The sequence below is a fragment of the Pagrus pagrus genome (genome assembly GCF_965226575.1).
Source record: "Pagrus pagrus genome assembly, chromosome: 19".
Taxonomy (NCBI): domain Eukaryota; kingdom Metazoa; phylum Chordata; class Actinopteri; order Spariformes; family Sparidae; genus Pagrus; species Pagrus pagrus.
The window spans coordinates 12,750,091-12,770,556 of NC_140203.1; the positions used below are offsets into that span (position 1 = coordinate 12,750,091).

The following is a 20,466-nucleotide window of genomic DNA, read 5'->3' on the forward strand; positions in this document are numbered from 1 at the left end:
ATCTATGAAATTCCTAAATATACATTTTGTTTTGACCACTTAGCCTAATTAAGAACTTTTCAATCGGGAAAGGTGAGTCGACATAACCAGCGTTGTTAATCGGCATCCTACTGCACACAAAGCTTAACCAACCACCTGTGTCCAGTGCGCAACACTTGTTGTTTTTTTTTGGTTAGCAGTACTAAACAGATGCTTTTTGGAAAAGCTGTTGTTGTTGCTAAGCAACTACTGAAACCCCCATCTGAAGCATGACACTCTTTTGCTAAAAGAATTGTTTTCAAGTAATACAGTTTGTCCTTTCAGTTTCAAACAAGAAAAACACACTGCTGTGAAGACCGGTGCCTCCTGGACCTGTGGCTTTTGTTCAGATCTAGAGCTGTGGTTGCTAATTAAATACGTGATTTAAGTTCGCTTATTGCCTTTCAGAATTTGAGTGTATCGAGTTATTTATAGGCTAAGTACTTGCTCTGGTGTGCCTTTCCACCTTGTCTTGTTTGGTTTAATGCAAATATACATATACTGATACTGACTCCATGAAGAGATACCGACTCCAACAGCTCAATGAGTTTATTTTTGCCTGAGAAAATGTGATTTATAGTGTGCAAAGAAATCCACACAGGCTATTCAGTAACTGTAAACATATAAGTAGTCCTTGGTCTTGCTCAATAAAAGAATAGTAATAGAATGCTTAAATTATCATCTCTTGCCTCCATTTTTATCTTCTTGTAGAAAGGGGTTGATGGAATTGTAACCTTGTAAATGATGTGTATGTGTTGTGCTCTGTAAGATATAAAATTATACACTATGAACTGATCCACAAGAGAGTTGGGTGTACCAGAGACACAAATGACAAACAAGGGTAAAAATCATTTACTTGGTTTTCTTGATCCGTTCCAAGTATATTCAAAAGTTACACCATTGCAGCGTTTCTGCACATTTAAGCCCATTTACTTCAAGTCAATTTATACTAAAAATCAAACATTTACAGAGACATCACGTCTGCTTTTTAACTTACAGTTGTGTTATGGCTGCGTGGTAATGCAGCGGAAAGTGCAAACTGGATTAAAAAAACCTGCACTGCATCAAAACGTATCAATACCTCAACTGGCGATAATAAAAGCAGCTATTATCACTGTATTAGTTGGCCTACTGCAAGCGAGTTTACAAGTCTCCACAAGTTCATTTTCATACCATATGAAAATTAAACATTAATGGCTGTGGGAAATCAGTAACATACAGCACCGTGCCACCATGCTTTCAGAAAGGGTCAACTGCAATGTGCAGTGTATAATCTGCAGTAAATAAACTCAAAACTGCAAAATCACTGGTACGTTCACCGACACAAATCTGCCTATTGATCTAGGCACAGGAGCACTTATAGCACATTCCCTATATTCAAACGACGGGTTATATCTATGAATATTACAGTGAAATGGTAAGGCTGTCTTGTTACTATAGTTACAAAGAAAATGTTCTAAGAAAAACCTTAATAAATGATCCTTTGCATACTTCGTGTGATTGCAATGCTGAATATTGTGTGAAATGTCACCCTTGAGGTACTTACTACATGTTATACTCAAAGCTGTATAAAAACTAAGAAAGTAAACATTCCAATCCTGTTGGCTCAGTCATTACTTTACATTTATTATGGCGGCAGAAGCCAATATATTTATAGAGGTTTAGTAGAAGAAAGGGGGAGAAAAAAAATGAATGTAAGAGTCAATTCCTTGAACGTTATCTCAGCCAGGCAGCAGCATCTTAGATTGTTTTATCATCAAATATCCGTTTATTTGGCTCAATGAAGCTGCCGCCAGGTTGCGGAGCCGTCTAAAGCGCTCTTCTGATTGGCCGTTTGATTTAAACGGAACAAACAAAACCGGTAATTGAGTGTTATCATCCCTCTGTATAGATGCAGGAGACCTGGCTGCTGCAGTTGTCCACCACACTGAAGAAATCCCCTCCATCCTGTGCTTGGCTGGGGACGTCAAATCCTGCAGATGCACGCACACACACATACAGTATAGACATCCACATTAATATACAGATGCAGGCAGTGGAACAGTACCCATCCTACAGCAACTTTACTTTCATTACCTGTAATGCAGGAAAGAGCTGTTTGTAAGGTCGCCACACCACTGAGATCATTGACTGCTGGATCATCACCAAAGGCATCATCTTGCATCAGGTGACTCCTGACGCTGGTCTGCGCTGTGATCCCACCATATATCGTGGAGGAGAACATGGGGTTAAGGAGAAAGTATCACTCTTACTTACGATCTAGAACAACTCAATTAATCGCTGCAGCTTTTCCCCTTAAATTGTACACTTCAGTAGAACGGCAAAAAACGAAGCAAATTTGCGCGTTTCTGTCTTTTCAAAGCCCGTCTTTGTTTCAGCGGTTAAAACTAAACTGTGTGTTTCTGAACACCTTGACAGCATCACTGTGGCTGTCAACTCCGAGGGGAAAAGAGGTGATGTCTATTTAAAGGTACATGGAGTGGCGCTGCCTGATTCTGTCTAACAAGAAAAATCAGCAGCCACCTGCTACACATCATAAAGATATACTTGCACGATTAATGTGCATGTGAGAAAATCTGCTCAAAACAGATTGTCAAACTGCCCAGACGTTTTGCTAATAGGCTCCTCAGATGTGAAACTTGCGCTACAAACCCCGTTCAGCAAAACCTCCCTGTCAACTGTAATTGCATCTATTTAAAAAAAAACCTTAAGAATACGCTGATGATAAACCTGCGAGTACCTGGATTGTGATCTGCTAGATCAGGAGGCTGGCTGGGGTGCTTCAGATCTCCGTTGTTCCGCAGAGAAGGCCCGTTGGGAGGATGCGGGAGGCAGGTGGAAGAACAAGGCCTACACTGGTCCCCTGGGAAGAGCTGGTGAGGGGAAGGATCAACAAACCTGAAATATTTCAGACTGAAGTAAATGCTTGTGGAATTAAGAACAAGAACAATGTTTATTATTTACAAAAAAACCCCAATTATTAATTATTTGTATTCTGTGGACCATGCAGAAACATCCTTGTACACTAATTATTTTGAAAACAGTAGCCATGCAAGTACGGCTTTAGAGACTTTTGCTTGAATTTTTTAAAGGTAAAAAGATTTCTAAATATTTCTTGCGTATAGAAAAGGCTTACTTTATATTCTGTAAACTTTGAAGAGGCAGTGTTTTTCAAAGGGTGGCGTGCTGAAATGCAATACATTCTGAAGGTGCTTTAATGATTCAGTGTGTGGTATTTTCCTAAAATAATAAGTAAGACACAATATTTTTGCAGTTCGTATAACGCTGTAGGCAATAACACCAACATATGTGAAAAAAAACAAAAACATGAAGGCTATCATACATGATGGAAATCAAAAATAACAAAGATCACATTACATTTTAAATATTTATCTGTTTCCTCTTGTGTGATGTCGTCTTTTTATCCTCCTTGATTGCTTTTATACTCTTTATTTGTAATGCTTTTATGTGATTTTCCCTTTTTTTTTGCTTTGCTTATACTTTTACTTGTATCCATCCATATTGACTTTTGTGTTTTGCCTTTTTGTTTTAATTACTCATTAGTCCGGGCTTCCTTTGTCTTGACTGTTGAGCGTTTATTTTGTCAAACTACTTTGTAAACTCTGTTTTAAAAGTTGCTACATAAATATTATTATCATTATAACGACAAAAAAAAAAAGCTGTGTTTGTCCTATTCCATATTTTCCCCGGTTCCACACAAAGACACGCTCACCACTTAGTCGACAAATAAAGCATTAATTAATCCATCTGTCATGAGATAATGATAAGGTGACAGTTTCACACATTAAGTGAAAATCTGACACAGACTTCAACAACCGCACGAGATAAAACTGTCATCATCTGTGAGACAACCTTTTACTCTCTTGAACGACGCAGGTGAGACAGAGAACGTGGCACATACGAAATAACCTTTTCAAAGAATGCAGAAGGCTCTCTCATTAAGCTCAAACTTTTCCATCACTGCTACATCCTTGTAATGAGGAAAAAATTACTGACTATTTGGGTTCCTCTTTCTCACTTCCTGAGCTGGGTGGCTCCTCGCACAGCTTGTAAACCCCGAATTTCCCGCACGGCATAACTCTGATAGAAAAACGGAGAGACACAGTGCGTTCCATGTAGGATGTTCTCTCCGAGTTCAAGCGTACGGATGGTATTGAACAGTTTCTGCACGATACTGAAAAAAATGTGCCATCTCAAGTGTTTCGGGTAAGAAAAGAGTTCATGGCTGCGAGAATAAGAAGATATAAGGAGAAGCAAAAGAAGCTACAGAGGCACTTTGTGATATATGACAATCTGTACTTATATACTTATAATACACTATATGGCTCGTACAACACAGCTCAGGGCATTTCATTGCTTTTTCCAACACAATAGCGCAAGCCGACGTCTGCAGTGTGTTCCTTCAACACTCTTTTATAATGAGTGAGGCTTCTGTCTCAAAGAAAACTTGTTTACGGTGAGTGAATATCATTTATTGGACCTTCATTTTTGCACCCCATTGTTACAAAAATTAAGAAAATCAAGGACATTACTTTGAGATTCACGTAGCTCATTGGTAAATACAGAGGATTAAACTAGTACATTTAAATATTGTTCAGTGGCCATGGCAGCTGACACCCCTGCTGTTAGGTTTGGCCAAGAAACACATTTGCAAGCCAGAGTTTGCCGACAATAAACAAGCACTGAATGGGAACCAAAGGAATCCTAGAAAAGTGTACAGAAAATGGCAACCGGGATTTTACAATCGATTTAACATCTAAAAAAAAAAGTAATTACAGCAACTCTCTTCTCCCACCGGACCTTAAATGGTATTTTTAAGATTTTATGATTCACTTATTGAATTCCTTAGCCGCTCTTGTCGGTGGCTATAGCATCCATTAATTCCAGCGATCGAGACCAATGAGGCAAGGCGAGGTCTGCTTTCACACGCCAATTGTCTGCCCAGAATCCTGCCGTGAATGCTTTGGCCTACCGCTGATATGAGAACAATCACAGCCAGTGAGGAGCCATGAGCATCTGGCTGCTCAGAGCGACAGAAATACTTTATCAGATTGCTTTGAAGTGTATAGATGAAGGGATGTTTTCCTATGGGTCGACCAGAGAAATGTGTTGCTGGCCATCCCCAACCTCTAAAGCCTCTGCCCAGCCGTATAGCAGCCACCCACTCACGCAGACCAAAAAAAAAAAAACGAAAAACAAAAAAACAGAAAAAACACCTTTTAGACTCAATAGTGCTTTCACTTAAACTGATTATTCTAATTATGAGCTTATAGACTTGAAGCCATGACAACCAATGTTTAATTTGATTGTTTCAGATGATCAAAAGGGAGAAAAAAGCCTTGCGATGCATTTAAATCAGTCATGGCTTGAGTTGTAACTGTGCCAATGGGAATACAAAATGAAAAGAAAATACCAGTTGGCTCGCTGAGCAGAGCTAACTGCTCCAACTGTTGACTCTTATGTTGCTGCACATGGTTATATTTCACAGTGTTTCAAAAAGATTCACATGAAAAGCCTTCTTTCTCTGTGTGTATGCAGATTGTGCATTTACATCGGCAGTTAGAGGCTTTTTAAGTATATTCCTGTGACATTATGCAAACGTTAATGCATACACTGAAGGATAGTTACACATTTAATGATTTGCTCTGTGGATTTTATTCCAGATAATCACAAAAATCCTCTGTACCTGTAATCATCCTGTAAGGAGCACATCAGGGTCAGGTGAGGGTTGCTGGAGGAGTCCGGTCCCTGTGGAGCAGCTGAGGAACAGGGATGACAGACACTTCAGGGCTGTCCACCACAGCCTAAATCTAACGGATAAACCTATTATGTGCACATGGTTACGGGGGGAAATGCTCGAGCATCTTCTGTAGTCTTCATATTGAACATTTTCATGCAGAGAGCCAACACTAAGACATATCAGAGTATGACTCATGGGACGCACCGGGGGAAGAGTTCAAGTTGTTGTCGATCCTTGCCAGAGGCGAGAGGCTTGGCTGCAGAGGGTGGATGGTTAAACAGTCTGTCAGCGTGTCCTGGGTCCCACCGGCAGTGGATTTCATCTAGAGAAATTACATATGGCACATGAACATAAATAGTGGTGAGCGGCATAAACGGTAATGGTATTCTGTAAGAAGCGGGTCTTGTGCCTTGTTACTATGTTGTTGTACACTGTGTATATTTGTTATGTCTTTTCATCAGTCAGATATTCCTCAAAACACCTTTAAGTTTTACATATCTGACTTTTTTAAATTAAGGTTCCTCTGGCAGGTGCCCTTGATCTTGCTTTGAGATGTCAAAATTAGAATAGCACTCAGTCGAGTGCATACCTCCGCCAAGGCCCAACAGTCCCCTTTAATTCAATCAACAAAACTAAAATCTGCTAAATCTGGATTTTTATTTGGATCCGCATCACCAGCCACCTACAATAAATATGCCATTTTTTTTCCAGGATCCATGAATTACTCCCCGACAAATTAACAATCTTGCAATGTTAAAGAAAGTGAGGAAAACAATCCTGGATCTATCCTTTATTCAAAGTTAATGGGGTCTATTCTGGGCCGAGGCCCATCCTCCATCCAAGTTGCATAGAAATCCAGTAGTTTTTGTGCAGTCCTGCTCACAAACCAACCAACCAACATACGGACACAGGCGTATCACACATCAAAATCTCCTTGGTGAAGGTAATAAAAGCTTCCCTAATAGATCCGAACATATACATACAAGTGTCTTTTATATTAGATGTGGCAAAAACTGAATCTATGCAAAACAAAACTAAAAACGTACTTAAATCAATTCAAAATGAAACCTACATAAGGCGTCTTTGATGGGAGTCTGGCTGAAAAAAACTTGTATGTGTTTCTCTTCCCACATTAACTGTTCCTTTACTACCCATAAACAATAAAGACAAGAATGAAAAAAAAAGGTGATGGCAAATAATTTAAAATGGTAATTATTTAATAATGACGATAACTTTGATTAAAAAATGAAATATTGACATCATGTTAAAGAATACACAAATGATAATATTGTGACACTGTATTTGTGGCGGATGTCAGGTCTTGTGATTCTTTTGTTTAGCAGTTTATCAGGTTGCTTTTTTCACTATCAACTATTCAAGTGTAATTTGAGTTTTAGATGTAAGAAGTGGTGCATGTGGGAGACTTAAAATGTTACTTTTTTTAGTACCTACCCACCTTCCTTGTCTGTATCTATGGTGACATCACCTTCATTAAAAGCTAAAGAGCATGAATCTCTCACACACGCAAAAATATTTTAGGCAACACCGCAGTGGCGTAATGTGAAACTTTTAAATGAAACGGAAAATTAAGGAGGTTAAAACAGGAAAATATCTGTCGAACAACATAATTATGCGTATTTTTGGGTGACCTAGCTCTGAAGTGCTAACCTAAGTAGCTGTATAAGCTGACAGGCACGCGTGCTGGATATTTTTATCCGATTGCATGCACAACTTGATATTAAGTTCATGAAAGTTTCACTTTTCTGTGAGTTGCAGAGCGAACGGAGAGGAGGGGAGAGCACATCACAGAGAGTGTCTACTCAATCCCATCAGTCAATTAGGACAAATTAAGGCACAATGACATATGAAATGTGATAACGTAGCTTTTTGTTCATGGTTGTAGTGTTCAGCAAGTGATGCTGTCTGCTTGAAATCATCTCTAATGAGATTTTGTCAAGGTGGAAAGTTATTTATGACTCCAAAACCTGCAGGAAGCTTTGTCTTTTACCAAGTCAGTTAATTTTATCACTCAACAAACTTGTTCACTGAATTGTGCATAATCCCCGAGAAGAAAAGTATTTGTTTTCAAACAGGAAAATACTCTAAAAATTGTAGTATATATACCTTCTTCCGTAACTGTCGCTCCTTAGTAGAATGGGATTTCACGTGTTTCCTCAAGGAGCTGGGATCAGTGTATCGCTTTGCGCAGCCAGGCACCTGGCACGTATATGGCTTCTGTACGACCACAGACATATGAAAAGTTGCAGGACTCCACAAAGACACACGCACATACACAAACTTTAAATCTAGAATTGTATGTGTCTGTGCAAGGCTCACTCACTGTTTCCAGGTGTGTTCGCTGGTGTTTGGCTCTGTCACTTGAGTTGCTAAAGGCCTTCTGACATCCTGGGTGCTGGCACAGGTAGGGTTTCTCCCCCGTGTGGCTACGCAGGTGGATCTTCAGGTTTTCTAGCCGAGAGAAAGCCTTCTTGCAGCCCTCGAACTGTAACAGCACATACACAGAATAAATGCAGTCCATCGCTGACAGATTAGCAGTATATCCACTACATGAATTTAAAGCAGGCCTAGAGATCAACTAGAAACTCGAAATCCACAATATTTTTTGGCTATTGGCTCCAGATTCGGTATAAACTCTGCAAGCATCTGATGTTGCACACATACTTGGAGCTATGAGCTTATGAGCTGTGAGTGACTGCGGACAAAGGCCTGCTGACCTCAGTGCGTGGGAGGGCGTGGAGAGAAAATATAGGAAGCCTTTTGAATGTAAAAATTACTTTCATTTCGTCTCAACCGACACTCAAGTGAGCCCTAACTGCTCACTGCTACTGTAGTTTCATGCTTGACAGTTAAGGAGCTATAAAGCAGCAAAGCTTTGAGAGGAGGTTGGAGGAGACGGTTGCATATCTAGTCACAACTGGAACTCCTGGCTGTTATTAGTAGTGAGTAGACTTTATCGTATTGCTTGCATGCTCTTACAATGAGCTGATTCCTACTACACTGCACTTTATTTGGGAATATGTATTTGTAAAAAAAATACTTTATACTTGTCGGCACACTTTTGGATGCCCAAATATTGTGTACATGTAAGTTGGAATATTACATACGCAAAATGAATAATAATCGGTAATTCCCCTCGAACAATCTCTGCAGTACTGATCCTGAGTTTCATATCAGTAAACCACAAAATTGCCTAAACAATACTCAAATTTAGAGGCACAAACATATGGTGTGTTCTCAACTATTGTTTCCCTTCTTGTTATGTTTTGTATGCACTTACAATATAAGGAGTTGTCGTCACAGTGATACTGGGGTCTTAGAATAGTTCACGCAAATTGAGTCAAAAAGTTTTTTTTGCTTTCACACAAAATATTCAATAAAGACTCATCTATAGGCAATCTCTCAAAGTTTAATCAAAATACTAAAATAGTAGTTTAAACATGAGTTTTAACTCACCTTTTCAAATACAGGTTTTAAAGGTGCAATGTGTAAGAGTGTTTGTTTAAAATATTCAGAAATTAACAAAAACGATCAACAGAATGTGAAGTAATAAGAGTTTTATTTGATGTAATGTCAACGTTGTCTGTGTACTGTGTTGCAGAGATATCTATCAAAGCTGGCATGCTAAGCTGCTAGCCACAGTCGGTCTTGTCTCATAATACCACTTTGTACTTCATAAGGTCTGACAGTATAGCTCAGGTCTCATATAGTTCCAGCTGACAGATCTGTGTGAGCAGCGACTTTACTTGGTTTCACTAGCTCTCTAAGCTTAGCAGTCTAATCAGTAAACTAACAACTTACAATATGTCAAAAAAGTAAATTATTATGTGCCTATTTTCCTTATTACAAAGAAAAATACAACTGTACACCTTCTGATTTCAAGTTTCTCTCTTTTACAGAACAAAGACGGACCTGGTTGCCTTGGGAACTCATGGCAACGCGCACTTCCTTCAAACCCGGCAGAAACACGGCCATTTCTTACACATAAGAAACTGTTTCTAAGAAGCAGGTTTCTGATGGTCGTGTGTTACACCAGCAGGGGTCAGTGTTTATGCACACATCACTGTGTTGTCATTTGTGCCTGAATCCTTCTTCTGAAATCACCTTGACAGCAGTTGGTAGCCTCTAATTACAAAAAAAGTAAAGTCACAGTATACTAATCCTGATACACACACACACACACACACACACACACACACACACACACACACAGACAAACACACACAAACAAACAAGACCTTGCGCTTGACTTCTTTGGCTTCAAGAAAATACCAATCCTAACCATGAAAACAACTCTTTTCTGCTGCATCATGCGACCGCAGTGACTTCATGGCCAAAATATGTGAATCATCGCAGCTTTTCTTCTGCAAGGCCAGACCTTTACTCTCCCTCTTTGCTGTTCCCAGGGGGGTTGGAATGTCATTACTAAGCCTTATGGTAAAAACACACAGACCATGTCCAGTTTCTGTCATGTTTTCCTCTAAGACTGAATTCCTCACATCTCTCAGTCATTACTGCCAAATTAAAATGTTTTTTTCTTCCGCTTAATAGTTGACTAATAATAACAGTCCTCTGCATTCCACCTAGAAATACCTGCCTTTCATTCTCATCACGACACAGCTTCCTGATATCTCTTCATTAAATACTATAAAAAGCCCATCCTGTTAATGCAATGGAACTTTTTCACATCACTTTTGGCTATGTTATGACAGTAATTTGGGGGGATTTTAGGTAGATAGTGGTTGTATTCTGGACATTTTTATAAAAGCATAAGGGTTGAACAGGCACTAAGAAAACACAACCAAAAAGATTAAAGTAGAAACTGAACCAAAACAGCAGAGTAGCACAAAATGAGAAATTCCTTTCATAACCTCTTCCAACACACTTCATGTGGGCGCTCTTTCCAGTCTTGTTATTACCAGCCCAGTCGCCAGGATAAAATGTTGGCACTTAACGTTTCTACAAACCTTTGATGCTTTCAAATTTGTATTTGGCTACGTACCCTATTGACATCTCTACAATACGTGTCACATCACGTTAGCGTTACATGTTTATGACCTGACTTTCATATCGTGAGGTGGAGAGCATGATGGAAGAGTTACAGGTGAGAAAGCTGGCAAGCCAGTGACCAGTGTTCAAGCCTGCGTTTCAACATTTGTAAGCGTGAAACCTTGGGACAAGGAGACATCGGGACAATTTCCAGCTGTGTTTTGTGACCATAACAGGTATTTTACGGCAGAAAATAATCCTTTCCTAACCCTAACCAAGTGGTCTCCGTGCCTAAACCTACCCACAGCATAAACACAGCATCGTCACAACATAAAATTGAACACTGAACCTTAAGAAACGTCAAGTGCCAACGTAAAGAAATGTAAAGTTTCAACATATCTATGTTCTGCAAAAACGTATAGTTATTCTGGCAATTTAGTCGCTATTACACTTAATGCTCCCCGTAAGAAGTTTCATTTCCATAGTGGACCAATCCTAAATATAGTTAACCGAAAAGAATTAACAACAGGCTGCTTAGCTTGAGTAAAACAAGAAAAAAAAAACTGCACAGACAGAGATAAATAGTCTCTCAGAACCAAAGTGAACGCTGCCAAGACTTCGGGACTAGCCAGGGGTGGGCAACTGTGTAACTCTCTCTCTCTCTGTCTCATGAAGCTCTCGTAAAGCACGGAGGGCTTTTTAGTTTGTCGCGAGGGACGTTTGGGCTGAAAAGAAAGCAGCACGGCTCCTCAGTGTAGATCAGTGTTACAGCCAGCTTCTGACAGGTCCTGGCAGGTACTCATGCCCTGGCTGAACAATGACAGCTGCAGTCGGTGCCAGCAGAGCCTGTCCAGTGCCCAGTCTTACTCTGAGGTCAGACTCCACTCTTCCCTGCTTCACCACTGATATTTCTCCCCTCTTTTCTGTTTCAACCTGTTTCCTTACACTGTATATTTTTAGCTTCTCAGTCCCTCTTTCCATTGAGTTGTAAATTACAGGAGGAGAAATAAGCTACAAAATAAATCACATGCAAGATCCGAGATCTAAAACAATATATGTAACTGTTAATAGTTGGTAACCTAAACTACGATGGACTGTTCATAAAATTGAAGGTTTAGATTTATAATATCTAAATAATTGCAGCATATTTCTGTAATAGGGCGGATGTTATTGTGATTATAAAAATATAAAAATAACACATTACAACCACAATTATTTCCAGTTTGAAGAGCTTGAGGTCAGAATTGTGAAACAAGAGTCAGAACTTCATTTTTTTTCCACAGTGGCCCTAATCCGCCTCCGCAATTAACAGACACTGTAATGTGAAACCTAATGCTACTAAAGCATCATTTTCTGGTGCCAAAACCAAGTTAGTTCCCTCCAAACAATTGTAAGGACGGCGCTGGAAATGTTGTCAAACCTGAAATCTTAACAGACCTGCCTTGAATGACATTAGTTACAAAGCCGCTCATGTAGGGTTTCATTTCAAGTTTCAATTTCACTCTATGCAAGTGCACAGATTGATCACTGCAGCATGAATAATGCATACAGAGGGAAAGTAGATGAAGTAAATCTTGGCCAACTTTGCCAATAACTCATAGCTCATTATTGCCCCCCCCCCAAAAAAAATCATTAACTGTATTTTGAATTCAATAAAGATAACCGAAAATAAAACGTTCTTCATTATAAGTGTGATTAATTGAGTCAAATTTTCAGTGTCGACAGCAAACACGGCGGCCGCAGTGTAAAGATAATAATCCCACAGAGCCGAGCCATTTCTTCAATATCGGAGGAGCAGTTAGGAAAAAGGAAAAAACACAGACTGATATAAAAAAACAATCTAAAAATCATAATTATCACGCTGACTCACATCGACTGTTGTGATACGATGTGTTGTTTGGGTTTCAAACTGTGCTTTCAAAACCTCATGTTTAAATCACAGTGACACAGACTGGTGGGTCAAGGATATGCTAACAAACTGTTCACAGTTCAGTCATCATTAAACATACTGTGAGATGACAGGTACAAGCCCGGGCCTGCCCTATATGTTCACTGTGTAACAAGAGCTACCTCATTGTTCTGCTGCCGGCTTGCACCTTATTTGTCAAGCCTCAGTTTATACACCTGCCAATCATTTCCGGGAGAAAAACATGTCTGCTACATCTTGGACTATTGTACGGTTTTGATGGGGGGAAATTAGCTTTGTCTGAACATTAAAGTACTTTTGAAACTGCTCTGTGAGATTTAAAGTTTTCATGTAGCATTTCCTTCAGCCTTTTAATCTCACACAGTGCAGAAGTAATCATATGCAAAGACTCATGCTATGAAAATAGTCATGTAAGGACGGGGAAAAAAACGTCTGCACTCTTGACACAATGTTCAAACTTGACCTGAAGAAAATCCACGCACAATCAAAACATCTCATTAAAGCGCAGGAGCGAAAAGCGCTGGCCTTTTCTGCTCAGAATTAGCCTGCGCTATAATTACTGTAGCCCTAACGAGTGCCACTTTGTGTCAATTTGGTTTTTGGCAACAGGTTGTGACCATGAATACTTTCTTCATTATTGAATGATTACATGGAACACGGACCCATCCAACGACTGCAGCCCCATGGCAACAGAGTGAGCTCCAACTAATAAGTGAGCATTTTGTTACAAAGGGTCGACTGCAGGTATGCATGCCGTTAATAATTGACTTGTTGAGAGCAGCGGCGTGAGGCATGTTTGGTCAGTCGTTTGTCAATTACTCATCTAAGCCTCATGCATTTTCTCCAGTGGGAGTGAGAAAAGACAAAAGAGGGAGTTGAGAGAGGTGTTTTGCAATGCTTCATTGATCTATGGATTGCAATGTCTGTCTTCCTGTAGGTTGGTTGGTTGGTCCACCACGTTTGTACGGACTGAAATATCTCAACAACTACTAAATGGATTGCCATGAAAAGTGCTACAAACATTCATAGTCCCCACAGGATGAATCCTGCTGGTTTTGGTGATTCTGACTTCTCTGAAGAATTTGATTGAAATTGAACGGAAAAAGGTGCGTTTCCAGATAACTTTCCCCAGGGACTACGAGCCTTTCCACCGCAGGAACCAAAGTCTGAATTAATGTCTGCAGACTTTATTTTACCCCTGAAACAGTCCCTTTCCAAAAGCACTGGAACTTCATGTGTGGAGCTTGCATTCCTGAACATTTCTGATTGGTTGAGGTCTAGTGGCATTTTGATTTTAGCCGCCATTTTGCAGCTGCGAACAAGTTTGTTTACTGTTCATTGTGCTTCAACACATCAATACGGAGTTACAGAAGAAAGTGTATGACAGATGAGCAGACGACAAAAGTCCAGGCCATGACGACGCGTTAAAACAGCTACTACTTTTTCAAATGTCAGACTAAATTGCCCAATCTTTAGACTGCGGTGGAAACGTAGACAGCAACAGGTGAAAGTAGTTCCTGGGACTAAAAGTTTCAGGTACTTTGGGTGAAAACACAGCTAAAGTTTTCTACTTGATGGATTGGCAGAAATTTGTAATAAGAGACTTGCTGCCCAGACAATGCCCCCTGCTGGATTGCCATGAAATTGGGTAGAGACATTCATGGTCTCCTTGGGATGGATTGCAATTACTTGGTGATCCCCTGCCTTTAATCTAACGCCAATGTTAGGTTCAACTCTTATGCCCAATACTTCGGTTTATAACCAAGTACTTGAAAAGATAATGCCATTTCCTTCAGCCTCAGCTGTTGTGTTTGGGGCTAATTAGCAAATGTTAGCATGCTAACATAACCAACTTATTAACTAGAGATAGTAGACATTATGGACATATGCACTTTAACGTCTGTATATAAGCATTGGCATTGTTAGCATGTGAGCATGCTGGCAAAAGCATTTAGCTTAACGCACTGCTGTGTGTCAATACAACTGAAGACTCCTAGTCTTGTTTCTATATTCTAGACTCACATTACATTCAAAATAAATAACCAAACTAAAGAGGCATCATTTAATTAGACGACATCGAAAAAGAACTGGATCATCCATCTTGGACAAAGCTACTAGTTCATCAATAATCTGGGAAACGCCAAGTCTTTTTTCCACAGAGTTAGACCTGCAGAGAGCCAGACGACAGGGCATCACCTTCCCAGGACGACGGCCAAGTTTGTCAGACGGTGGCCTGGCAAACCCCCTGCTGCTGACAGGCCCAGTAGCTACTAGAGAGCCACGGTGCAATGCCAAAATTAAAGTGCTAGGCATCCTTTGTGCTGATTTAATAACTACATAATTGAGTTAACTCCCATGTCAATTATCACAGAGCTCCGCTAATTACCCCATGGCTTAAGTTAAGAGGAGAGGGAGACCATATTTTTGATCTAAACCTTGGCCATAAACACAGAGCACATGAAGGCATTTGCACGAAAAAGGCTTTTTTCTCTGCTGCCTGAGGCTTGAAAGCCTTCAAATAGATACTGTGGCATTGAAAGGAACACTGAGCATTGAACTCAGTGATCCCCTGAAATTCATCATGTTCTTGCTTTGACTACATTAACTCAGCCTTCTCACAAATGACTAAAAACATGTTCATTGATCGAGCGATTTGCTATCTGTGTGTTGTTAAGAGGAGTGATAGCATAAAGAATCTTAATTCTAAGAGGAAGAGAAATAAAGGACGATAGTAAGTTGCATGAAATAGTAGTGGCTGTGATCTGCATGGTGTACCGTGCACTTGTTGGGCTTTTCTCCTGAGTGGACCCTCATGTGGATAAGAAGCTTGTATCGGGCATTGAAGGGCTTGAAGTTGCGTGGACAGCCCACCCAGTAGCATGTGAAATCCTCAGCCTTCCGCTGGTCCACATGCAGCTTTTCTATGTGCCTTACCAGCTCCTCCTTTTGCTCATACACTGCACTGCAGTTCAACCACATGCAGCAGTGGGCCCCGTAGTCCTCCAGCTCTCCCTCTTCTTCCTCCAGCATTGGGACCTGGGGTAAAAAGCTCCTGGGAGGGTCCTGAGAGTGGGGCTTTATTTTGCAGTGACGTCTCATGAGGTGGATGTGCTGGTGTGAGTGGTAGGGTGGTGGAGGCCCGTGTGGAGAGGCAATTTCTTGGATAGTACTCAACACCGCTGGCTGTAACTGTAGATGTGGCAGCAGGTTTCTGTCTGAAGTCTTCTCCAGTGCCCCGCCTTCCTCTGGGAGGCACTGCTGCTCTACCACCATGTTAGCCATCTGGCTCTCCAGACCCCCTCCCTCTTCAAGAATCTGCATTCGGCCACACTCCGATTGCGGGGCCAGAGCCTGCGAAGAGCTGTAGGGATGTGGCTGGGGGATGCAGCTGCCTCTCACACCCAAGAAGTGACCATAACCTTCAGACTGGACAGGTGAGAGTGTGGGGTGAGAGGATGGGGAGCTGTGGGAACCGTTGATATAAGCCACAAGTGAGGTAGGTGAGGTGCGTATGATGGAGTTGAAATCAGTACCCATGACATCTGACAAAGGCGACATGGAGAGAGCTCTCTTCTTCGCACGAGACTGTCTGGGGCTTCCGGCGTCACCTGCGAAGAGGTACGAGGGCAGCGAGGCAGAGGTGCTTGTGCCGCCTGATATGGTCGTGCCGGACATGGACGTGCCAGGGCGAAGGCTGAGCTGCACACCTCCCTCGCTGGCCTGGTTGGACCACGACGGTGGCCCCAGCGGAGGAAGCACACGGTAGCCATATGGCCAGTCATGTCTGCCACTAAACACTGACTGTGTTTCGAACAGACTTAGCGTCGTGGATGCCAGGGATTCTCTGGACAGTACGGATCTGAAACAGATTGTTGTTATTCACTATAGTATCACTCTTAAGGTTTAGTGAGCTCACCATCACATACAGTTATTGATATTGCCCACCTGGCGTCAGTGTGGGGAATCTGCACACTGTGTGGATGTGATGGAGGAGGTGGCGCTGCAGGCCCTGCAGTGTACAGTTGGCCTGTGACGACAGACGCGGGGCCGCTGGTGACTGTCAGGTTAGAAGCAGCTGGCTGACCGAATACTTCCATGGTCGGCCCAGACACGGAGCAACCTGCTGGACCAAGCCCGAAATTCAATAAACAGTGGGTTATCCACATTCAACAAATCTCAAAGTGCTAAAAAAATTAAAAAGCATTTGAATAACTTAGCAGCAGTGTCTCTTTCTGGAAATCATGACCCAGCTACTCAAGAAAATCCACAGACTTTGTGCAGTTTTTATGTTGGAACTATTTTTCTTTTTACCAACTACACCGTATCACCGCACAGACGAAAGCTGCACTTACTCATGGATGAGAGGATCTTGCTCCAGTGCTGGATGGTAACAGCAATGGCATCCTCCTCGGCTAAGCTGCAACGTCAGCTTGCTTACTTAGCTCAGTTAGCTGACCTCTCATCTAGGCTACTGTTTTCGGGACTTCGAAGCTTCAGTGAGGATTAGCCGCAAATTTTCAGGGTTGGTCATGACAGGACCAATAGCCATAGTACAGTTTGTTAGCCATAATGAAATGTCTAGCAATTGCAGTTTTCTGTGATTACCCAAACTTGTTGTAGATGTTTGATGTGCCAGTCTCCTTTGGCGTATCTGGCACTCAACTTTTTGGGGGGACAATTCAACTGTTTTGCAAACGTTGGAGTTTTTCCCAGATACTTTTTTTGACATCTTGCTAGCGTTGTAACATGCAAGCCTGGCTACGTGTTTCTGTCCCAGGCTCAGTGCAGTGCTAGTGACTCTAGATGAGAGCTGTGACGCACAAAACTACCAAGCTTAAGCCTCCCTGTCTAAGAATAACAAATGATAATTAGTGTGATGATTAATGAATCCTGTTGTTTGGGCATTTTTGAAACAAACACACACACACACACACACACACAAAAAACACCAACGCCCTCGATTACTGATTCGGGTGTGTGGTTACCATGGCAATGGTTGATGCTTCGAAGCATTCGGGTCAGCCCTACTCCATGAGTAGAAGCACGGTTCCCTCTGCACGGTGATACAACATGAAACTGCTCACAACAAGGTCTGCGGATTATCTTAGATAACCGGGTCATGATTTCTGTAAAGAGACATTGCTGTTGAGTTTTTCAAATGCCGCCTACCTCCGTCATATTCAAGAGAAGGCAGACTTTACAGCTGATATCTGAGAAAACTAAAGATCTAGATGGATAAACAGATCTACAGATAAGAGGAAAAATATGTTAAAATAGGTATGTTTTGATTTGGGGGAGTGAAATGTCCCTTCAACAAACTCACATGCTCCACACTGAGTCTGCTTTAACTGAGGCCTGTACAGTAGATTGTGGAATTCCCCTCACCAGCCGGAGCAGGCCACAGACGCTTTCTGCTCTGTTAATCACTAATGAGCTTTTCACCTCCTTCCACTTCTCCTCTGTCGCAAATTTAGTGACAAGTTTTATGCTTGGTTAATTATCAATAACAGAATGAGGTTTTGAGCCTTCTGTTATGGCTGAGGATAATATATTGAATACTGCAGTACAAAATACGGTTCTGGACATGAAGTTACACACATTTTGCTTGTGATGAGTTTTTTTTTTTTTTACCTTTGAAGCAGTTGTTAGAGGAGCAGAATCCTGTCTGTGCAGTTGTCGTCATGGCTGCTGTGGTTGGAGAGTGATGAGCAGGCGCTTGCTGGTGTAAGGATGGAGTCGGCATGTTTTGCTGTTTCCCATTGGTCAGCACCTGTCTGCGGAGGCTCAGGGATGGCAGGACAACGTGGCTTACAGCAAAGGAGTGGGCGCCCCCTCTTTTCACTTTCTCCATGCCCGAGGAGGGACTTAGATTGGCCCGTTGTGGGGAGGACATGGGTATCCTGATGGACTGGGGCTGGTGTCCTCTGATCATGCTCGGTGACGGGGACACGCTGCAGGGGGACACCAGGAGCTGACAGCCTTTTCCACTCATGGCTGCAGCTGATTCACCAGGAACTCTGTGGAAGTCGATTCAAGTGTTTGCTTTTTCGACAGGATGTGATAATCCACTGCTCACACCTAGGGAAGGATCCAAAAAACAACATAAAACATACGGTCCCCAAATAAAGGATGAATGAGTGTGGAATTAAAACACCACATTTAATATTAAACCAGCAATGCAGTCATTGTACTTTGAATCTAAAACATGCAGAAAACCACTCAACCACAAACAATTCAACCATGTGCCTAAGGAAGATACATACAACAGACATACAATAATTAAAAAAAGTATGATCAGCATGATGACCAAGAGTTAATAAGTTCTGTGGTGGCATGATCATAAACATGCTGAAACCACTTTTAAAGTTACAGTTAAAGCTATACAAATAAGTATTTCCTCTAAAATATATGTAAACATCTGGTGTTTATTTTTCTTTAATGTGAAAAGTATCCTCAAACTGTAAAAAAATATCACCTTTGCTGTCAAGAGTTTCCTCTCACTGCTATTGTTGAAGGCGAGAGCACTCACCTGTTGTTGTTGTTGTTGTTGCCGTCACAAACACTTTCCCCAGAGTGACATGTCAGAGAGGATGAACGGCTCCTGAAATCCGCCGAGCTGTGGATGTCGCGTGGATAACAGCAGCCGTGTTTCTCCGGCAGTTCGTGCGCGCAGGAGTCAAGCCTCTGAGGACTCTCTCCGTCTGAGCCGCCTCACTCACCCCTCTTGTTTCCAGGAACTTCTTTTCTCTCACCCATTAAACACTTTGCCCTTGACACCGCTCCGTGTGAGCCACGTCACTTCAAGCTCAAACACCGCAGGCCGGTTGTTGAAGATGTTTTTTTTTTCTTCTCCACCAGTTGCACATTACGAATTATTTGTATTATTTTTTATTTTCTTTTTACAAGGATTGACGATAAATGCAAATTCTTCGTCTTTTCCAATTGAAATACAGTTAAAAAAGTTAGTCATACTTTATAAAAAACATCATTAATAAATGGTAAAGTAAAACTATGTCTAGGAAGACATTTTAATCATAAGAGAACAATCTTCAGGGACTGATTTGCCTAAATACACAAACTCTTTGTTTTCATGACTGAATAAACTGAATGAACGTTAAAGGACAACACAGTTTCATACTGTTTTACTTTGTTTGGCGGACCCTGCCACCTTTTCTAGCTTCAAACAGTGTTCTGGGGACCTTATTTTCCTCTGAGAACAGCTTGTTTATTCACTTATGGAAAAAAAACCCCAATTACTGAGTTTGTATTATTACCTCATTAATGTTGTAAATATTAAAATTCTGAGTTTGAATTCATTCTCCAGTGCCCCTTTAACAATGCGTGAAACGCTTTATAAACAATTTATGAAACAATCTAAACGTTTTGAACATCAGTTTCAACTTTATAATGGCCACTTGAATCATGTTAATAGATGAACTACACAGTGCTTGATGAACAGTAACTGTTTACAAGGTATGGTAAACATCACTTGCAATACAGCTTACAATAAACAGCTGCTTTAAAAACTTTTCATTGTTGGTTAATGGTGAAGTAACTAGTAATTAAAGTTTACCATAAATGTACCAGTAATTAATGATGGTTATTATATAGTTTTTTTTCAAAAAGATGTCAAAACAAACAAACAAACAAACAAACAAACAAACAAACTGTATTTCATATTTAATGTATTCATTTCTTTTAACATACACAACGTTAGCTAAACTCTTCCTAATGATACATGACTAGCTAATAG

The 20,466-nt window shown here is 41.0% G+C and overlaps 1 protein-coding gene across 2 annotated transcripts; it reads right to left on the bottom strand.

The window, feature by feature from the left end:
- Positions 1-874: 874 nt before the first annotated feature.
- On the bottom strand, positions 875-19,388 carry glis3 (GLIS family zinc finger 3). Of its 2 annotated transcripts, XM_084382558.1 has the most exons (11): positions 19,243-19,388; positions 18,345-18,791; positions 16,659-16,836; positions 15,489-16,572; positions 8,121-8,282; positions 7,904-8,014; positions 5,984-6,101; positions 5,726-5,798; positions 2,759-2,916; positions 2,095-2,208; positions 875-1,991 (listed from the first exon to the last, which is right to left on the bottom strand). In XM_084382558.1, exons 2-11 carry the CDS (start codon positions 18,703-18,705, stop codon positions 1,894-1,896), a joined length of 2,457 nt encoding a protein of 818 aa, XP_084238684.1. In that variant the 5' UTR covers positions 18,706-18,791; positions 19,243-19,388; the 3' UTR covers positions 875-1,893. The 2 variants fall into 2 exon arrangements, with proteins under 2 accessions (XP_084238684.1, XP_084238685.1); XM_084382559.1 differs by lacking the exon at positions 875-1,991 and having other exon boundaries at positions 2,124-2,208; positions 2,759-2,891.
- Positions 19,389-20,466: the final 1,078 nt, after the last annotated feature.